Source organism: Balaenoptera ricei, chromosome 9 (genome assembly GCF_028023285.1).
Source record: "Balaenoptera ricei isolate mBalRic1 chromosome 9, mBalRic1.hap2, whole genome shotgun sequence".
Taxonomy (NCBI): Eukaryota; Metazoa; Chordata; class Mammalia; order Artiodactyla; family Balaenopteridae; genus Balaenoptera; species Balaenoptera ricei.
Window position 1 is genome coordinate 59,530,963 of NC_082647.1, and position 19,125 is coordinate 59,550,087.

The following is a 19,125-nucleotide window of genomic DNA, read 5'->3' on the forward strand; positions in this document are numbered from 1 at the left end:
GAATCAAGGAGATCTACCTGTACACTGTTATGAAGCTAAGCATTTAAGGATGAAGTCCAGAAGTAAAATGTCCATATTTTCTACTAGAATTGCTTTCGTTATGATGATAGGGGTGGGAAGTAAGTTCTCAAAAAGAAGCAGCGCTGTAAGAAATACGAATGTGCTTCAGAAATTCACTCCTGAAGAACAGCCTGTGTGTGCAGGCAGATCTTGTTTATATTTGTCTTAGGCATTTAAAGTCTCAGGAAACTTAGTCTTGGTCCAAAACACTGGGGAAAAAATAACACCAGACAGTACAGCAGTAGTATTTAAAGTAGCAGCATAGAATAGACCCGACCTAGAAATCAAAGGGCAAAGAAAAAGCCTACAGAAGCAATTTCCCCTGGAAAATGAAAACATCAGGCTCTACCTTATGCTAAACAGAGGGTGCTGACGTGCTTGTGTGCGCGTGTCTGTGTGGATGTGCTGAGGGAATGGTGGTTACTGGAAGGCTCACACGTGTGAGTGTGTGGACCAAGCATGGCGCGTGACCTGCTTCCAGACCTGCAGAGTGGGAAAAGAAAGAAACACGATGATTTCCAATCCTTGCCCCTCCTCCCAGCCCCCCACCCCCAAATCGCTAGGGACGGGAGAATGAATGAGGTAAAGAATAAGAGAACAAGAGGCAACGTCTCAAGAATGTGCATGCCATTTGTGTAGATGTACAGAACTACATACGTGTGACTATATCTCCCACCGTACATACATGCACATACTGCAATCACATGGCATCAAAAATATATATTGTATATGGAACTTGGTAATGTCAGATAGGACCCTGAGCAGTATCATAGCCTTATTGCCACTTTTTTTGTGTGTGTACATTGAATGGCTCATGAGATTTTAAGAGATTTTTTTAACGTATTTCTATTAAATGCACTTATCCTTCTACATGTTTATATATTTTGGTAAAATTGGTTTATTAGATACTTGGTATTTTAGCGAGATGAAATTTCCTCACACGTTTGGTTAATGCTTTGATGTCAAGATTGCACATTGCTGAGTTGAAACTCAGAAGTTTATACAGCTTTGGGGATTTTCAGCTGCAGACTGCAGTTTCCTTGGCTAAAAATTGCACTGTGTGCTCTTGTGCATTCGCTCACGCTCTAAAATTACACATTGGGTCGCTGTGCTGCCTAAGTCACTAACTGCTGGCTCTCCGGTGGCAGCGTTGCTCTCACGGGACCATTTATTTACTTCTTTTGTGGAGTGATGACACAGCTCATCACCAGATATAACACAAGTGGACAGGAGCATGAGTGCTGTTGGAAGGCGTACACTTCTGTTTCCTTCAGCTGTCTTATTCACACGCCCAGCTTTCCCGTTAAGAATTTAATCTTTCACCCATGAAAGAACAATTGGCCAAAATAATTAAATCCCCTTAAAAAGTGGAAATTAGGAGGCACTCCAGCTAGATAACACCTCCAACAACATCAGAGTTAGTTAGTGCTTAGTGAAAACCCTTAAATATGTATGTATATGTTTTCCTTAATATTATTTATGATCATCACTGCTGCTTTTATACCTTTTAATGGTGTTGCAGTTAAACCACTAGTACACCTGCTACATATCACTAACAAAACTGGCCGGCTGAAAACAAAAAAAGAGAGAGAATGAATTCTATTCCGTTGTAGAGGAGTTGATTTATTTTCATCTTTCTTTATGTATCACTAAAGGAAAACAGTTGTTTGGAAATCATTTTAAGTTCAGTAAGTATGGATAGCATGTTATCTGAAAATTTTAATTTGTACCTTTTGGTGTCTGATCATTTGCATGGAAGAGACAATAGTGCCACGTCTGGGTTGTTCTCTTGTGCTTGGTTAATATGTACTTCTCTAGATTGTTCTGTTTCAAACGCCATTTCTTACTCTTTGGTTTTCAGAGGCATTCAAAGCAAAATATCACAGTGGTCCTTTGTTTTCTAACCAATCTAAAAATTCCTTGATTAAATTTAATTTGTTAGTGTAAATAAATTTCTTGCCAATGAGTATTATTGTTGTTAGACAGCGAATGCAATAAAAAGAGAAATACCAAGATCTGTCAAAGTAATTTTTTTTTCCCCCTCTTCCATTTTCACTTTCAACTAAAACAAGCCTTGACTGGGTAAACCTGTATTAACTGTCAAAATACATCTATCAATCAAGAGCAAAGTGCACATTTTCCATGGAAATGACACTAAAAATAAGTTTTAGCCCTGGTAAAGTGCAAATTGGCAGCTAGAATTACATTTGAAAGCACAATTATGGAACTGGGCATAAAGTTAAAAGATCAAAGCTCCCACTAGATGCTCCCTCGCCCACCTTTCTGTCCCCATCATGGCTTCACCATCACAGCTTCTGATACCTATTAGCTAGGAGCGGGTCTGTGACAAATCCATTAAGCAGTTGGCCTCACGCAGCATAGGGCAAGCTTCGAGTCAGCCCACCCCAGAGTATGGGGGTCCTTTCAACAGTTTTATTCCTAAAGCCTTAAATGTTCAGAAGACTGAATGTAACAAATGGGGTATATTAATTTCTCTCTCTCACACACACAAACCGTAATTTATCTGTGACTAAGCCTTTGGCAATGCAAAAATGAGCAAGAGTAAAAGGAGAGTTGGGGTAATTTAAGTTTCTATTTACTGGGAAAGCCATATTTAGAAGGGAAATGGGAATGGGTCTGAGTGTGCCAGGATGTCTAATGGCTTTGAGGTAGGCCTGGAGCTGAGGACAACTTCTTAGTGCATGTCTGGTTGTCCAGCACGTGAACTGGAGGCTCTGAGTGCTGGGGCTCTGATGACATGTGCGTTCTTCCTGCTCTTTGAACGAGACAACGCAAGGCAGCGATAAGCTCATGTGCTCTCAGGGAAAACGTGTTTTAGGGAAAGGACTTTCTGGGTCACATATAGTTAAGTTACTTAAGACCTGACAACTGACGTAATGATTTTAGCAATTCCATTTAAAGGATTTTTTACTGGTAAATGAAGTTGTCAAATATCCCAAGACTGATTTGATATTGTACTCTCAAAGAAGCCTTATGCATCACATCTGTTCCCAGCTAAACACACTTTCATCTCTTGTGATGTCCAAATTTAGGGTCAGCATTCATTGTTCAGATGAGATCACTGTGGCCCCTTAGATGTGGCAAGCAGTTGAAATGAGGAGCTCCCAGTTGTCAGGGCATGGGTGCAAATTGGCCTGTTTGTTAGAGCTCACAATAAAGAGCTTTGTGGAACACAGTACCAATCAGCAGTTTCCCTTTGTACACAGAGGCAACCGTACTTCCTCGTAACACTGTACCATTTTCTGCCTAAACCACTGTAACTTTGGGTTCTTCTAAAATCTTCTGGATTTGGAGCACCCATCCAAAAACAACATTAGATTAATATTTTTAAAAGTCACTCAAAAAAAAAAAAAAAGTCACTCAAGACATAACTTTAAATATGGGGTCATTTCTCCATAAGAAGAAACCTTTAGGTAAACCATATTTTGTTCCAAAATTACTCTCTATATGATACCTGTTTCCTCCTTGGCAAAATGACAGATTCTAATCAGATGATCTTTAACAGAGATAGAGACTCAAAGACCTATAGAGGCAAGAACTATAAATCAGTAGTACAGCCTGGGTGTGAGACATAAAGGAGCAGTAGGGACTGTGGTAAATTGTGGGAAGGAGGGGGTATTACTCAGTAATAGTCAAATTATTGCCATGCTGGAATTCAGGCCAGTTTTTGTGTATTATGCTAGGAATTTGGATGTTTACACTTAATTCCTGGTTTTTAAATGTGGCAATAAAAACAAAAACCAACACAAAAAAGAGCATTGCCCAAAAAAGAACATACCTCTCCACCACATTCATCATTCCTCTGAACTTAGGGTCCCAACTCTAAATGTGTAAGATTTCATGAGTTTGGTTTCCTTCATTTCGTTGAGCAGAAATATGATTGTATCATTAGCAGCAGTATAGTATTGATAGTATCTAAGACGGCTATACATGATAGCCGACGTTTGACCATTTTGGCCCATAAAATGGTAATTTCATATGATTCACCTACTATACCGAGAACACTGTAAGGCAGGAGCCCAGGGTTGTATTTTGGATCTTCAACTTAACTATTTGTTTCTCATTTGTAGAATGAGATGAGTGGGACTATATTAACTCTAAATTCGCTTTCAACTTTAAGTTCATGTTCTTCTGAAGGCTTTAGGATAAAGTACAGTGACTTGAAGAACAGATACCAATATACAAAAACACCAAATATGGCAGAATAGGAAGGCTAGTGCTTGTTTATTAAAGGGTCAACGTGAGCATTTAAAAGGACCTCTCCAAAACAGCTGGCACCGAAGACAGATGTCTTAGGAAATTGCTATAGCATTCACATGTAGTAGTTAGTTACTGGGAAATAGTTGATGGTGCACCTTGGCTTTAGGAAACCACTTTCTAATAAAACTAAATCACTCTTCTGTGGGGCAGTGCATTAGACAATGGATCGTTATTACTTTTTGCTATACCGTACCAGATGCATCATTAGAAAGGAAGTATTTTTTTTCCAGAATAGCAAACTAAGTCCATGCTATAGCAAATGGCCCAAGTTCACCAAATGAGCTAACAAGCAAGAACAAATTAGAATCTAACATTCTGCCCAGTTCTGAACAGTGAACACGCCACAGCATACATTTCTTCAATTCTATTCAGCATACCATATAGCAGTCCTAATAGCTAAGAACTAGCAAAAGGCACAGAGGATTGCCGTTCACCATAATCACAATTGTCCTGTAAACCCAAAGATAAAGGGCATGAAGGGCCAACAGGCAAATGGAAATACGTATTTGGTTTTTGTTTCCTATCCAAGAGACGTAGGCTTTAAAAAAATCTTTTTTTTTTTCAGGGGTGGAGGGTGGGATGAGACTGACTCTTAAAACTGAGCTTTAAAAAGAATACATAGCAGTAAATCATGTCAAAAAGTATACCGTGTATCTGATGTAAATAACAAGTATAATTAGTACCTGCTGAAAACTCCGAGTCAAAAACCCCAGGTAAGTCATAGTAAACGTTCAGATGCCCATGGCAAAGTGAGTTTCAAATTCTTGTTTGCACTGCCAAAACAATCCTCTGAAAAAAAGAACATGGACACCAATAGGGTCTTTGGGTACTAAAACTAAGATGGAAGAGAAGTTCTTTTAAGCCCAGATCATTCCAGCAAGTGATTTAGGTTTCCATTCTGCCAGGAAGGTTTAGAGAGGATGGCCATCCCTGCTTTAGGACTGGTCCATAACATGAACTTGTGCATGTACTGACACAAAGGAAAAGGGGGTTGAACAGGAAGGCAGGTAACACACAAATGATTAGACCATAGCAATGTGGTATAGTATATTTTTTAAACTCTTGTGAATTGCCAAGTTGGAGAAACTATTGAAATAAAGATATGGACCCCAGTCCAGTGCTGGCTCTCCTAACCCAGCCCTCCAGGCCCACTCTCCACTCTGCTCCGCCTGCACAAAGCCTATTCAGGGCTCCCTTGCCCTCCACCCTCCAGTAGAGGTTGACCAAGGAGCAGCTGCAGCAGCGGTGGGGAGTGGGAAGGCTGACAGGGAGGTGGGGTACTGACCCCAGCCCCCCAGCCCCGTGAGGCCCTTGCTGGTTGGCTACATCCCTCAACCAGAGGTCAGGTTCCCCTCCCAGCGCCTTCTCCACACACAGCTCCCTTCTCCTCTGGCTTCTGGTAACCATCCCTGCCTTCCTTGTTAGCCTTGGGGTACTGCGTTATCCCTGTTCACTGCCTGTGCCTACACCTCTGTACGTAGTGCCCTCATGATGTCCCCTCAAATCGCCCAGTTTACACGTACCGTCTGTCTCCCGCCTGCACTCTGACTCAAGTGCCTCCCGGAGTCCCATTCCCTTTTATATCTGATCTCTGGGGTCATCTATCCATGTCCCCCTTTTATTTGCACATATAATTGAGATTTATATTTTCAACCACTGACATGATTCATTTTGCAAACTAACCTCTGATCCAGTAGGATTCTCTGGGTCATAGAAGAAGATTTTCATGCCATTGGGGTGGCGACCAACCCAAAGGTCCCCTGTCACAGGATCCTGGGATACATTATCCATAAGTGTGTTAAAGTCCAGAGGCTTCTAGATTAAAACCAAGGAGAGAAGGAAGGAGAGAAAGTGAAAAAACTTTGAGAGGTGATGGAGCAATACATCAGGGAGAACTATCATCCTGTCCTTGGTCACCACACTCCTGGCTCTGGGGACATGACAATTCTGCCCCATTTCACTAGCACTCAAGGGAATTCCTCTAGCTTTCCATCTATGCTAGTATTTTGCCGGTTTCCAGGACACACGAGGGAGGGGGAAGATCAGAAAACCAAGGAAGACTGTTAAAAGTTAGATGAAGGCATTTGGACTAACATCTGTGCATGAAATTAAAACTGAAAGAAAAAAAGTTTTAAGTGCAGCCTAAAACAGTTCCTTCTAAAACGGCATGTGCAAATGATATTTTTATAAGCATTCAGAAAACAACCAGGAAATGTAGATTCATTTCTGATGAGAACATCAATGAAATGTAGGCTCTTCTTTAACGGCTAATCATAGGCTCTGCAGCCAGAGCAGAAATGATCACCCGGGGTCTAATTTGTGCCTTGGCGTTGAGGAAAAGTTTCTTTCTTGGCTTCCTGATGTTATTCAACTCCCTGTTCTTCTGCTGTTTATTTTCTAAATATAAGTTGCAAGCATGTGATGACTGCACAGATTGCTGTCGCGGCTTTGTACCGGGATCATAAATAATACCAACGATTCTTAATTCCATCATTCATCATCCTGGCTGCCTTCTACCGGGGAGAAATCGCATCTATTTGTTTACCTCTAACTCTCAGTTGGAGAAACAATATCTACCGTGTACCTCAAACAGAGGCCAGCCTACCTCAGCACCCAGAGACCCTGTCATAATTGGCGGTGCCTCATTGCACAAGCCAGAGCATGGGCAGACAGACAGCTGTGGTGAGCCCATGCTGCCCTGTGCTTCCTACTCAAAATGAGATCTCTCTCCACATGGCCGTGAAGGGACGAGAGGGCTCAAGCATTGAGGCAGAGCCTCCTTTTGACCTTCATGCAGCGCCATCACTCATTCCTACCCTGGAAACCGGCAAGTTTGGCCAAAGGAGGCGGCTGAGCAAACATCCTCTGGCCAAAATCAGCTCCAAGTCTCCTCCATCCCCAAACCCCATCTATCCCAGTGTCAGACATTCTAGGCTGATACGTTAAGTTCTTTACGTGAGGAAAATGTTTGTCGCGGGGTTCTGCTATTATCTTTGGAAGGGGTCATATGGCCAACTGGTGAATTCCATGGCAGATGAAAGCCTGCAAAGATGAGGGTGGGGAGTGAGAGTGGGAGAAGAACACAGAAACCTGGGGTCCTGTTCATTCATTGCATGATTAATGAGCTCCTGCCTTGCACGCCTGCTGAGCAAGGGGCAGGCCTGGGTCCTGCTGAGGAAGAGCTGACAGTCCAGCAGGGAGTCCATCCTGGGCTCAGCAATGAACTCTTCCCTTGCAAACCTGTAACTCCTAGCAATACTAACTCACCACGATGCACACTGAGACCACGTTTCATGCTTCCACAAAGTCCAGTGGAAATGTTTACATTCCTTGGTAAGGGAAACAATAAATTATTCTCTTTGGGAAAAACTGGAACCTCTGTTAACAAATATCCCAATTTTTAGAGAGTTGGAACTCAAGTGAGACTATTCATTGGCTGTGTCTTGGATTTTTTTTTTTTCTTTTTTTTGAGGAGGGGATCGTTTTTATTGCGGTAAAATATGTAAAACATGAAATTTGTCATTTTTCAGTGTACAATTCAATGGCATCAAGTACACTTGAAATGTTGTGAATCCATCACCACGATCCATTTCCAGAACCTTTCCTCATCCCAAACAGAAACTGTACCCAGTACCTCCCCATTCCTCCCTTCCCCATCCCCTGGTAACTTCTATTCTGCTTTCTGTTTATGAATTTGCCTCTTCTAGGTACCTGGAATCATACACTATTTGTCTTTTTGTGTCTAGCTTATTTCACTTAGCATAATGTCTTCAAGTTCATAGGTGTTATAGCACGTTTTAGTCCTTCATTCCTTTTTAAGGCTGAATAATATTTCATTGTATGTATATACCACACTTTGACAGGACATAACTCATCTGCATCTCATCCCAGATTCTAAGAACAATCCCAGCTAGTTTATCAAATTTCTTGGTGCTCCAAGTATCAATTAACTGGTCTTAATTAATATGATCCTTCAAAAGAAAGAATAACATTACAGTTGAAAGGGGGGGAGTCTCAACTGAATTGTTATGTCAGGAGACAGGCATGATTTGCTGCCAGAAGTGGGAGCCAAACCTGAAATAAGCTTTGCCCTCAATCTTGCCTCGGCAAGAGCAGTGCCTTTATGATTCTGTGTTGAATGTATATTGGATTGGGTTTTATTCTTACAAAATCCTTTAACTTTCAATTTGCAGAAGTGCCTATTGTTATAACCACAATTTGTTTGTATTCCCCCAGCCAATATGAGTGTGTGTCATTCCATTTTACTTCAGCTAATACCAAACTAGCCCTGCCAGTGATTTTAATGTCAAACATGATGTTACATTTGATGTTGCTGCGAGGTAATTTTCTCAGAGTGAAGCCCCTCAGGACAGTCGCTGAGATGCACCGACGGGCACCGTCACACGGGGCCTGGGGACAGCGCTTCATATGCCGTGGGCAGTTCTGACCGGGGAGCCTATCTTCGTGTTTTTCCGAAGCATTACTTTCATAATGCTCCACTTTGCTCTTACTTCTTCTTTCCTCTCCTTTGTGTTTTTACCCCTTTTGCTCCAAACCTTCAGACCGGATCAGAATTGGTTCGGGTGAAGATGAAGCTTTGAAGAATGCCCTGCCCCAGCATGTCAAATTAACAGTTAATTTGCTGAGTGCCTACTACGTGTGGGAATTCTTCCAGGAACACGTAGAGAAAATATCTGTCCTGTGGCGCTTATACCCTAGTAGGAGAGGCAGACAGACAATAGAGAAGAGAAGTAAAATACAAAATATGTTAGCAAAGGATGCTGAAAATAAAGCCATAAAGGAGATAGGAAATTGTGTGTGTGTGTGTGTGTGTGTGTGTGTGTTTAGCGAGGAGCAGAGTTGCAAGTTTAGATTAGGTGCCCAGGGAAGGCCTCGCTGAAGTGACATTTTAGTGAAATCTGGAAAGGTATGAAGGAGAGAGCCATGGAGATCTGGAGGAAGAGCACCTGAGGAGACAGACAAGTGCCCCATCCTGAGGCAGGGCCTCGCCGGGGGAGCCCCAGAAATACTCAAGCAGGAGTATCTCAGCAGCGGGCCAAGGGCTGGAGACCAATGCAGCAACGGGATGGGCGGCCAGGGCACCTGGCGGCCATTGTGAGTACTTGGGCTTCATAAATATTGTGCTGTCGTATACAAGTTGAGGCTATTGTCTGTTCCATCAACATGGAGGGGAAAAAAAAGGGGTGGGGGGAGGGAAGGAGGAAGGAAGGAAGGAAAGAGAGAACTGAAGAACACAATGCCAAGCTTAAAATTCACTAGAGCAGAAAGAATCAAAGTTTCACAGGTGATGTGTGTGGTGTGCTGCTTCCCACTCTGCAGCTAAGCAAAAGTGAACAACAAACCCATACGATGCTGAGGACTCAATAAAGGAGTGAAAAATTGGTTCTCACCCACTCCAATTAGACAATCCTTTTTTCCTCACTTTTAATTTCACAAATCAATTAGAATCTAATTATCACTCTGCAAACTTATAGTATTAATACATCTTACCTTCAATGGAGTTAAAGTCCAATTAGCGTGCTTTTCATACACATGAATCTTATGAGCCAGCACTTCAGATATATAGACATACCTTCAAAGAAGAAAGAGCTACATCAAAGCTCGTGAAGTAATGTGATTCAGAAGGTTACCATGAAGTTGTAATAACTCTTCCTAGGGAAGGACTTTGCTTAGAGACTGGAAAATGGAACCTGTCTCAAAGCACACCAAATTCTGAAGGAACTCAATGAGTTGACAGTGCACAGAGGAGTTTTAATCTCTGAAAAGTTATTTCTAAAGGTGGGAAGCTAATTGGCACTGACTAGTAGGGAAGGAACTTAACTCTAACACAAATATCGGGGAGCAAAAGCATGACAGTGCTTTTCTTGGTTTGTCAACATAATGGCAAGCCCCAGGTTCTGCATTTTAGCCCCTCGTTTTAGGCCAGAGAAAGCACAAGAGAAGACAAGTGCTTGGCCTGTATCTGAGAGGAGACTTCCTCCCCTCTACCCTGAGCGCAATGTCACATTCATCATAAAGATCTGTGGCCAGTCTAAGCACAGTGCACCCCAGGACAAAGAGATAAATGACTGCGTGATTATCTGCTATGTGTGAAGACCAGGAGATGATATGAATAATTGAAAACTGTCTGTGTTGCTTTCTCTAAATATGTTACTACCCTCTAAATATGTTACTAACCTTCTAAGTATGTTACAAATCCTTCATGATACAAGACGAGGAGGATTTTATATACACACCAATGCTACCCAAAGTGTGGTCCCCAAACCACTGCTGGTCTGTGAATTGTTTCACGGTCACCACCAGAAAATAATGTAAATCAACTACATCACTAAGCACACTACTTAGTGAGGCTCATTTTTTTCCCCATGGTAACACTTTCTTTATGAAGGAAGTGGTGCCTTGATTTACATTTTGGTACAAGCTTTTTGTCATGTCACAAACCAGCACTACTGATATATACATACCTACAAATTGTTAATCTCATTATACACTCAAAAATCTTCCCTCAAAGCAAAGCTGTTTAGTAATACTAAATGTTTATTGCAGTACCCCCTCTTGAAATGCACTTTTTTCCCCAAAAAAGAAATTTAAAAAGAGTATGCCTTCACAAAACAGAAAATTCTGATTTGATATATGTTACCCCCTGAAAAATTAAGATATTTTACATTTTCCCTAATCCTCTTACTGGGATAACATGTTAAAATGCATCCCATCATTTAGAAAATGAACATGCTCTAAAGATGTCTAAGGAGAATCTGGGGACATGCATGGCATTTTAAAGAGTTCACATACTTGCCATCAGGTGAGATGTTGATTCCACAGCAAAATCAAATCCGCTGGCCACCACTCGAACTTCATTTGGACTGTAGTAAACAACAAATGACCACGCTAGACCCAAATACAACTCCCAGGATCTCAGGTAGGGGTCAACAAAACAGTGATCACTGATGGCATAGAAGTGTTCAGGTCCCACACCGACAATGCCATTCAAACTGCAATTCAAGCGCACACACGTGACACATGCAGGTGAAGGCATGGTACATTACAGGATTATGCACTGGCATTCATTAATGTCTACTTGTAAAATCAAAAAGTGGAATGGAGCCTTCACAATAGCTGTTATGGCCCAGAATTATGTGAAATCAGTCCAACCTATACAATCCTCAAAGACAATAATTACCCTAAGAAACCCTAAAAGGTTATTAATTAATAGCAATGGAACATAAAAATCCTATAAACTGTGTCTTTAAAAAAGTGTATGTGAAAAAAAAAAAAGTGTATGTATGTATGTGTGTGTGTGTGTGTGTGTGTGTGTTTAGATAGACTAAACTCCACAGACATTAAATGAGGCCAGGAATCATTATCAGGGCCACACATTTCCTTATGCTCATACAGAACAGTCCAAGGCAGCATCAGGCAGTGGAAAAAAACCCTGGCAATCTTGAGACTTTCATTTTAGTTAAAGCTCTGCTACTATTAGCTGTGTGATCTAGGGAAAATTAATCATTTCACATGCCAGGGCCTCAGTTTCCTTATCTATAAAAAAGGAGTAGATGGGCTGGTCTATCTTTCAGCCTTACAGGATCACACATCCAGCCGCAAAGTTTCATAATTCTAAATGGAGTGAAATGTCTGTGAGCAAGAATGCTCAGAAACAGGATGCTGTGGCTTTTTTGTTGCTGTTGTTCTGATTTTGATTCTCCCTGTGTTACTGAAAATCTAAGATATATGAGTCTATTTTTCTGCTTTAATAGGTACAACAGCGAACATATAAGTGAGTCATTCTGTGCTGATTGAGGTGACAGAAGTTCCCGGGGGCCGTTATCTGGGAGAGAATTATCTCCGCTCCATTGCGGAGGGCGTCACGGCCAGCACATCAGCTCTGACGCAGCTCTGGGCTCCTGGGCGACTTTGATAAGCGTGCAGAGCCTCAGTTTTCTCATCTGTAAAGAGAGGTTAAATGATTCTCCCAAAGTCATACAGCTCATTAGTATAAGACTAAGGGTCAGAATCTTCATTTGTGGCGTTGCAGTGGGAATTACAACGAGATGATGCCTGCTGTCTGCTTTGCGGGGAGCCTGCCAATGACAAAGCCTCCATCAGTGGTAGCCACAGTTACTACATGAGAAAAAGGGTCTAGGAATTTAGGATTAGTCTGTACAGGCTTCAGGCATAAGCCTGCAAGCTGGGGGTTTTTCCTCTCTTTTTTAAAGGTAGATTTCTGAAATTAGTTTGCTTTATAATCCTTTGCTATTTTTCATAAAAAGGAGCAGAACAGAAGGGTTTAGAGTAATAGCTTTGAAATCTGATGAACTCCATTTGAATTCTGGAGTTGCTTGCTCTCATCCATGGGGCCACAGCAGGTCACTAAACTCTGAGCCTCTCCATACCTTGAAAGGCTGGGGTAAGAATAAAATGAAATAATGAATCAAAGACCCTGGCACCATGCCTGGCATATAGTAAATGACCGATAATGACCATTGTGTTGTTATTATTATTAATAACATGCTCAAATTATAATAGATTAGTCATTGGAATATTAATGTTGTAGACAACCATATAAACAACCATCAAATACAAAGCAGAAAATATACATGGCTAATCCTTGGGTTGAGAGAGCAGAATTTTAGTTAATTGTGGCACTAACTATAGTTTGCTTCTATATTGCCAAAGACCAATATATTTGCAATTGCCCAGAAAAAAAATACTCTAACTCTGGGAAATTGGACAAAATTAAGATTTCCAAGATTAAATGGTAAAACAAATAAAATAAGTTTTCACTATTTCATAGTGACTCAGAGCACAAGCTCCAGACTCCAGATACCAGGGTTAAAGTTCCAGTTGTACCATTTATTGACAGTGTCACCTGAGGCAAGTTAAATACTCCAGGCCTCATTTTCTTTAATCCAAACTGGTATAGAAATAAAACCTAATTAAGAAAATATTTGTGGGACTTCCCTGGTGGTGCAGTGGTTAAGAATCCGCCTGCCGATGCAGGGGACCCAGGTTCAATCCCTGGTCCAGGAAGATCCCACATTCTGCAGAACAACTACGCCCGTGCTCTGTGCACAACTACTGAGCCTGAGCTCTAGAGCCCGTGCTCTGCAACAAGAGAAGCCACCACAATGAGAAGCCCGTGCACCACAACAAAGAGTAGCCCCTGCTCGCTGCAACTAGAGAAAGCCCGTGCGCAGCAACGATGACCCAACACAGCCAAAAATAAAAATTAAAAAAAAGAAAATATTTGTAAAAAGTTAATAAAATAATCTGTTAAATTGATAGGCCAGGAACCATAAAGCAGCATCCAGCCAACCTGGGAAATGAGAGAGGAAGAGGATGGGTCTTCTCTGAGGGGCTTGAGTCCTCAAAAGTTTCTGCAGAGGACTTTCCTGGTGGCGCAGTGGTTAAGAATCTGCCTGCCAATGCAGGGAACACGGGTTCGATCCCTGGTCCGCGAAGATCCCACATGCCGCGGAGCAACTAAGCCCGTGCACCACAACTACTGAGCCTGCGCTCTAGAGCCCGCGAGTCACAACTACTGAGCCTGCGAGCCACAACTAGAGAAAGCCTGCATGCAGCAACAAAGACCCAACACAACCAAAAATAAATAAATAAAATAAATAAATTTATATAAAAAAAAAGTTTCTGCAAAAGAACACTTGGAGGAGCTTGTGATCATTAGAAAGGGGAGTTGCCATTATCCTCCCACCCCGTCCCCCACTCCCTGCCAAAAGGAAACACTAAAAATGGATTAACCATCCACTGGTGTTAAAGGAAAATAGAAATATGACATATCTCAGTACTTGGGCAGAAGTTTGTGTTTGATGGTTTTCAGATGCAAAAGTGACTTTTCTTCTTCTTGAAATTTAAACAACTCAACCGTGGACTTAAAATCTGGGTGGTTCACCACCAGCAGGTACACGGTATTATCTGAGAAGAGATTAAAAACAAAAATGGAAACATTAACCGAGCTGTCAGCTGTCAGACCTGTCTCCAGAAAGCAATTTCAACCCACCTCCAACCAGTACTTAGGGTATCAGGCAGATGGAATATTTTCATCTCTTTGTAGAGAAGCATTTGTGATTGCTCCAAAGAAAAATGGCTAAAGGAAGACCCAGTGACAGTCTCTAAAAACTCCAGACTCCACAAGGGGAAAAAAAATCCTCAACTTAAGAATGAGCAGCCCTTGACACTAAAACTCCAAAGAGCTTATTAAGCTTTCTACTGCAAATGGTCTCAGCAAGATGCAGCACAGAGATAAAAGAGATAAAAGATGTGAAGAATATCAATAAGAGAAGGTGTGCTCAGGTGTAATTTACACAGTGTGAGATGATCAATTCCATAAAAAGACCATGTGAGAGATAATATCAAAGGGAAGCAGATTCTGGGAGTCAGTGCAACTCTGAGACATGAAAGAGACCAGTTTAAGTGGTCAAGAAGGTATGATCAGAACCGGCAAGTGAAGTTAGGCCATAGTCTTTGCCTTTGGAAGCAGTGAGTCTTCGGAAAGCTTTGACGTGACTGAACTGGTGTTTAAAGGAAAATAGTGTAAAGTTTAGGAGGTTGAATTGAAGAAATTTGAACAGAAAAGCCAGCTATGAAGCTTCCCATTAGTCCATTTGACAAGCAAATGTTTATTTTAATTGGTGCTAAGTGCTACAAAGGGAAAACAAAACCAGATAAAGGGATGGAGAGTAATGAGATGTCTTCTTCACAGGAGTCAGGGAAGTTCTGAGAAGATGATGTCAAACCAGATATCTAATGAAATGAGAGACTGAACTATGTGAATATCTGGGGAAAGAGTGCTCCAGGCTGAAGGAAGAGAGCGTGCAAAGGGCCTGAGGCACGCGTTTCCTTGGAACACTTAATGGTGAGGTTGTGGTTGGAGGAGTGAAAGAGTGGGAATACTGAAGCCACAGAAACAGGAGCCAAGGCCAGTCTTCAGGGTTTAGGATAGGGATCCAGGGCTTACTTATAGGGGGCTTTCAACCAAGGAGTAACATGACCTGTGGGTATGGCAGTAATCCAGGCACGTGGAGAGAAGGGACTGGACCAGGAAGATGGCACTGACAGGAAAAGACAGGAAAGGACAAGAGAGGTATTTGACAGGAAGCATCAAAAGTCCCTGATGATGGCTGAGGAATATGGGAGTCGGAAATCAAACGTAAGTGAGGATTAAAACCCGGATTCACGTTTTGCACAGCAGATTCCACCTCTAGGAATTTATCCTAAGGAAGTATTCACAGAAGCTATATGTACAAGAATGTTTATTTTGGCATTGTTTTCAATGAGCATAAAGGTGGGAACAGGTTGAATATCCATCAACAGATGAACTATATTATGGTACTCCCACACAACAGAATTCTAAAGAGCCATTGTAAAGTAGCTCTAAATGCACTGTCAGAGAAAGGAATCCACGATGTAGTGTTTAATGCAAAAGCAATTTATACGAGCACTTGTGTAATATTTATGTGGTTACTTTTCCCATTTTAATTTAAAAGAGCATGCACACACACAACACCCTATTCCTTTGCACTTAAAATATTTTGAAAATAAAATATAGTGTTGATAAATGGGTGAAGAGGTCATTGAAAGGGAAATATATATGGATATATGTATATTTCATATATACATATATGGAAGAAGAGAAGTCATATGGGGTAAACCTGAAGAATGGAAGATAAGAGGATAAAGAATTACTTTTCGACATTTTGAGTTTAATGTGGCTATAGCAGAGGAACCCAAATAGAAGTATCTAATAAGCTGAAGGGAGGGAACTGAAGAGCTGATTAAAATCATCATCATCATCATCATCCACTTTGGGGGTGTTCTCCTAGAGAGCCAGCACAGTTACAGTTGTGACATGGCTGAACTTTCTGAAATAGAGAAAATAAAGAGGAGGCAAAATATTGGTCCTTTGGGGAATGCTCAGAGAATTCGAAATGAGTGACAAAATAATAAAGAGGGGAGACAACCTGCAGCAGAATCAGAATAAGAACAGATAAGTGTACTGCAGTATCAGGGAGGGGCGAGTGAATTGAAGGAGAAAGGGGTCAACAGTATAAAATGAGATGGAGGAAGGAAGGGGGGAGGGAGGGAGGAGAGGAGGGGAGGGCAAGGAGGAAGGAGAGGCAGAGGGGGAGAGTTGGAAGAGAGAGAGAGACATTGCTGATAACTTTCAAGGCAGCAATTTTAGCCCACCAAAATGGGAAAAGTCTGCAGGGACCGAAGAAGGGACTGTCTGATGAGGAGATGGACGACAGGGTTGATTCTCAACCCTGGTCTCACATTTTTATCTCCTGGAGAGCTTGTAACAAGCACTACCGCCCAAGCCTCCCTCAGACCAACTGAATCAGAATATTTGGGGCTGGGACCTGGACATCAGCCTTTTTAAAACTCTCCAGGTGCTTGTGTGTGCAACCGGGATTGAGAGTTAATGTAGAGACCAAGGAAATGGCTGCAAAAAGAAGGGAAGAAGTGGGATGAAGGCATAAGGGGTGGGGCAACATGTTAAAATGTGGAGAAGTAGTTTGAAGACAACCAGAGGCACCAGTGGGCAGGGAGACATTGAAAGTGACCATCTGTCAGTGGATCTGTAGGTTGCAGGTGTCTTACATTAGAAAAATCTATTCCTGTAAATGCCTGGATCTGTAAAATTCTTTAAGTTGGAAAAAACCATAATGATTAGAGCTGAATATCATTACTATAGTAATTACAGAGATAATGTGAAGGTTGGTATTTTTAAAAATTAGTTGTTTTGCAAATCTCAAATATTTCAGCATTCTCAAGCCTTTCGTGGTTCTAACGTTATATTTAATTAACATGAGGGTAAGTTTAAAACCCAGAGTAAGAACATTGTTCATGATTATACTTTAGTTGGATGAAAAGAAATATTCTTTCATTAACATTTTTCTGTTTTTTTAAATTTGGCTTTATTTTTAACAAACATTAAACATTAAATAAACATTAAATAAATATTGTTACCTTCATTTGTGAATGTGCTAATCCCATGAGGGTTAAATGAAGACAAATCAAAGTTACTTCCAGTGATCCTCAGTTCCAACACTGTTGTAGCCTCTTCAACAGTGGACATGATCCACTGTTCATGTCCATCAGAAGTATTTTTCCAGGCTTATCGGGTTCAAAGCTCTTTATTCCAGGATATTTTAATCCCTTAGAGAATAATGGAGGAGAAAACACAGGCACTTTATAAATACTTCAAATGCTGATGGAGGTGGTAGATGGCACATGGGTTCACACTGTCTGGTTCCGGCCACAGGGCCCCACGGGAAGCCTCTTAGTTGGCTCGTGCAATAGGCCCACGGGGTCTCCGGGAGCCACATGCTCCACCAGGTGACCCCACACAACAGGCACAGACCCTTCCATGTGTGTCGAATATCACAGCTATCAAGCTACCAACCCATGACAAAGATTAAAAAAAAGAAGAGCAGACCAAAGAAACATTTACGAATGGGCTTCAATAATATAAGCAAGGAACACGGACAGAACATTGGTTATGGTTTTTAAACCATCCCCTAGCAGGTTCATTGGAAGCATCTCAAAGACGAGGTTTAGGGGAAGTCTAGTAAGCCCAGGGAGCAACTCCTTTCTTAGCCTGAAGGTAGAACAACGACACATATCTATTTGTTTTACATATCTGGGTCCCATATAAGATTTTGCTGGAAATATATATTCTGTTCCTCTAAAAAAGAGTTTGTAAGACACTTCTGCAGAGGATGACTAGTCTTCCATCTTCACAGGAGAAAACTGGATTGAATGAACTACAACAGGAAGCAAAGGGTTCTCAATGGCTGGATGACTTGTATACTGTATCCTATCAACTCTGTTTTCCTAGACTAGGTTGTTGACTTATTTTGTTTTGAGCTATATCACCTACCGCAATGATCTATACGCAGGAGAGGTTCAACAACATGGTGGCTTTTCTCTTCAAAGTTTGGAAATTGTGGAATAAAGTATCAACGATTTTAAATTAAAAGGCTTATTCTGAAAAGCATAAAAAAAGATACAAATCTAAATGATGTGTGAGGGGATATATATACACACACGTACACACATATATACACTCAATTCAGCAAATATTTGAACATACCACTTAAGTGCTTCAAGGAATAGACAGATGAATGGGAAGCCATTTTTGAACTCACTGGACTCACAAATTGCCACAATGGAAGAAAGGGTAATATAAGAGTTCACTGTACACACAGGAATACAAATATGCATAGAACATATACTATCAAAATCGTAACATCAGTATGAATGCATATACGGTTTGTTTTTTGAACCATATCACTGCTCATTTTATTTGAAGATGGGCATTGGTATAAAAAAGGCTGAAACAAAAGACAAGCGGCCAGTCCTAGAAAATGGTTCAGAGCACAGTAAGTGAAAGGAAACACTTACGGAGCTAATGAAAGCCAGTCCATTACGAAGTATCTCCAAGTCTTCAGAGCCAGTTTCTGTCAGAAAAGAGAAAAGACAGCACAGATTGTTTCATACTGTTGCAGGAAGCTAAGGGTCCTTTTCTTTATCACTTCTAACTTGAAAATAGGGCTACATATTTAGCTCTTCTTTGATAGGTTCATTTATTTATTCCAGTTGACTAATGGTGATGATTTAAAAATTAAAAGCAATTCATATATTGAAATAAAGTATATTTAAAATGTACACTTAATATATTTGTTTTAAATTGATGGACTAGAACTTTTTCCTTAGAGCCCCAAACCTCTTAAAGTACATGGAAAT

The 19,125-nt window shown here is 41.1% G+C and overlaps 1 protein-coding gene across 1 annotated transcript; it reads right to left on the reverse strand.

The window, feature by feature from the left end:
• Positions 1-414: 414 nt before the first annotated feature.
• LOC132371989 (serum paraoxonase/arylesterase 1-like) lies at positions 415-18,337 on the reverse strand. Its single transcript, XM_059933878.1, is given in 8 exon segments — positions 415-543; positions 6,025-6,156; positions 9,853-9,934; positions 11,155-11,182; positions 11,185-11,354; positions 14,166-14,292; positions 17,347-17,535; positions 18,260-18,337. Coding segments are annotated over 7 exon segments (699 nt in total). The 5' UTR covers positions 17,456-17,535; positions 18,260-18,337; the 3' UTR covers positions 415-492.
• Positions 18,338-19,125: the final 788 nt, after the last annotated feature.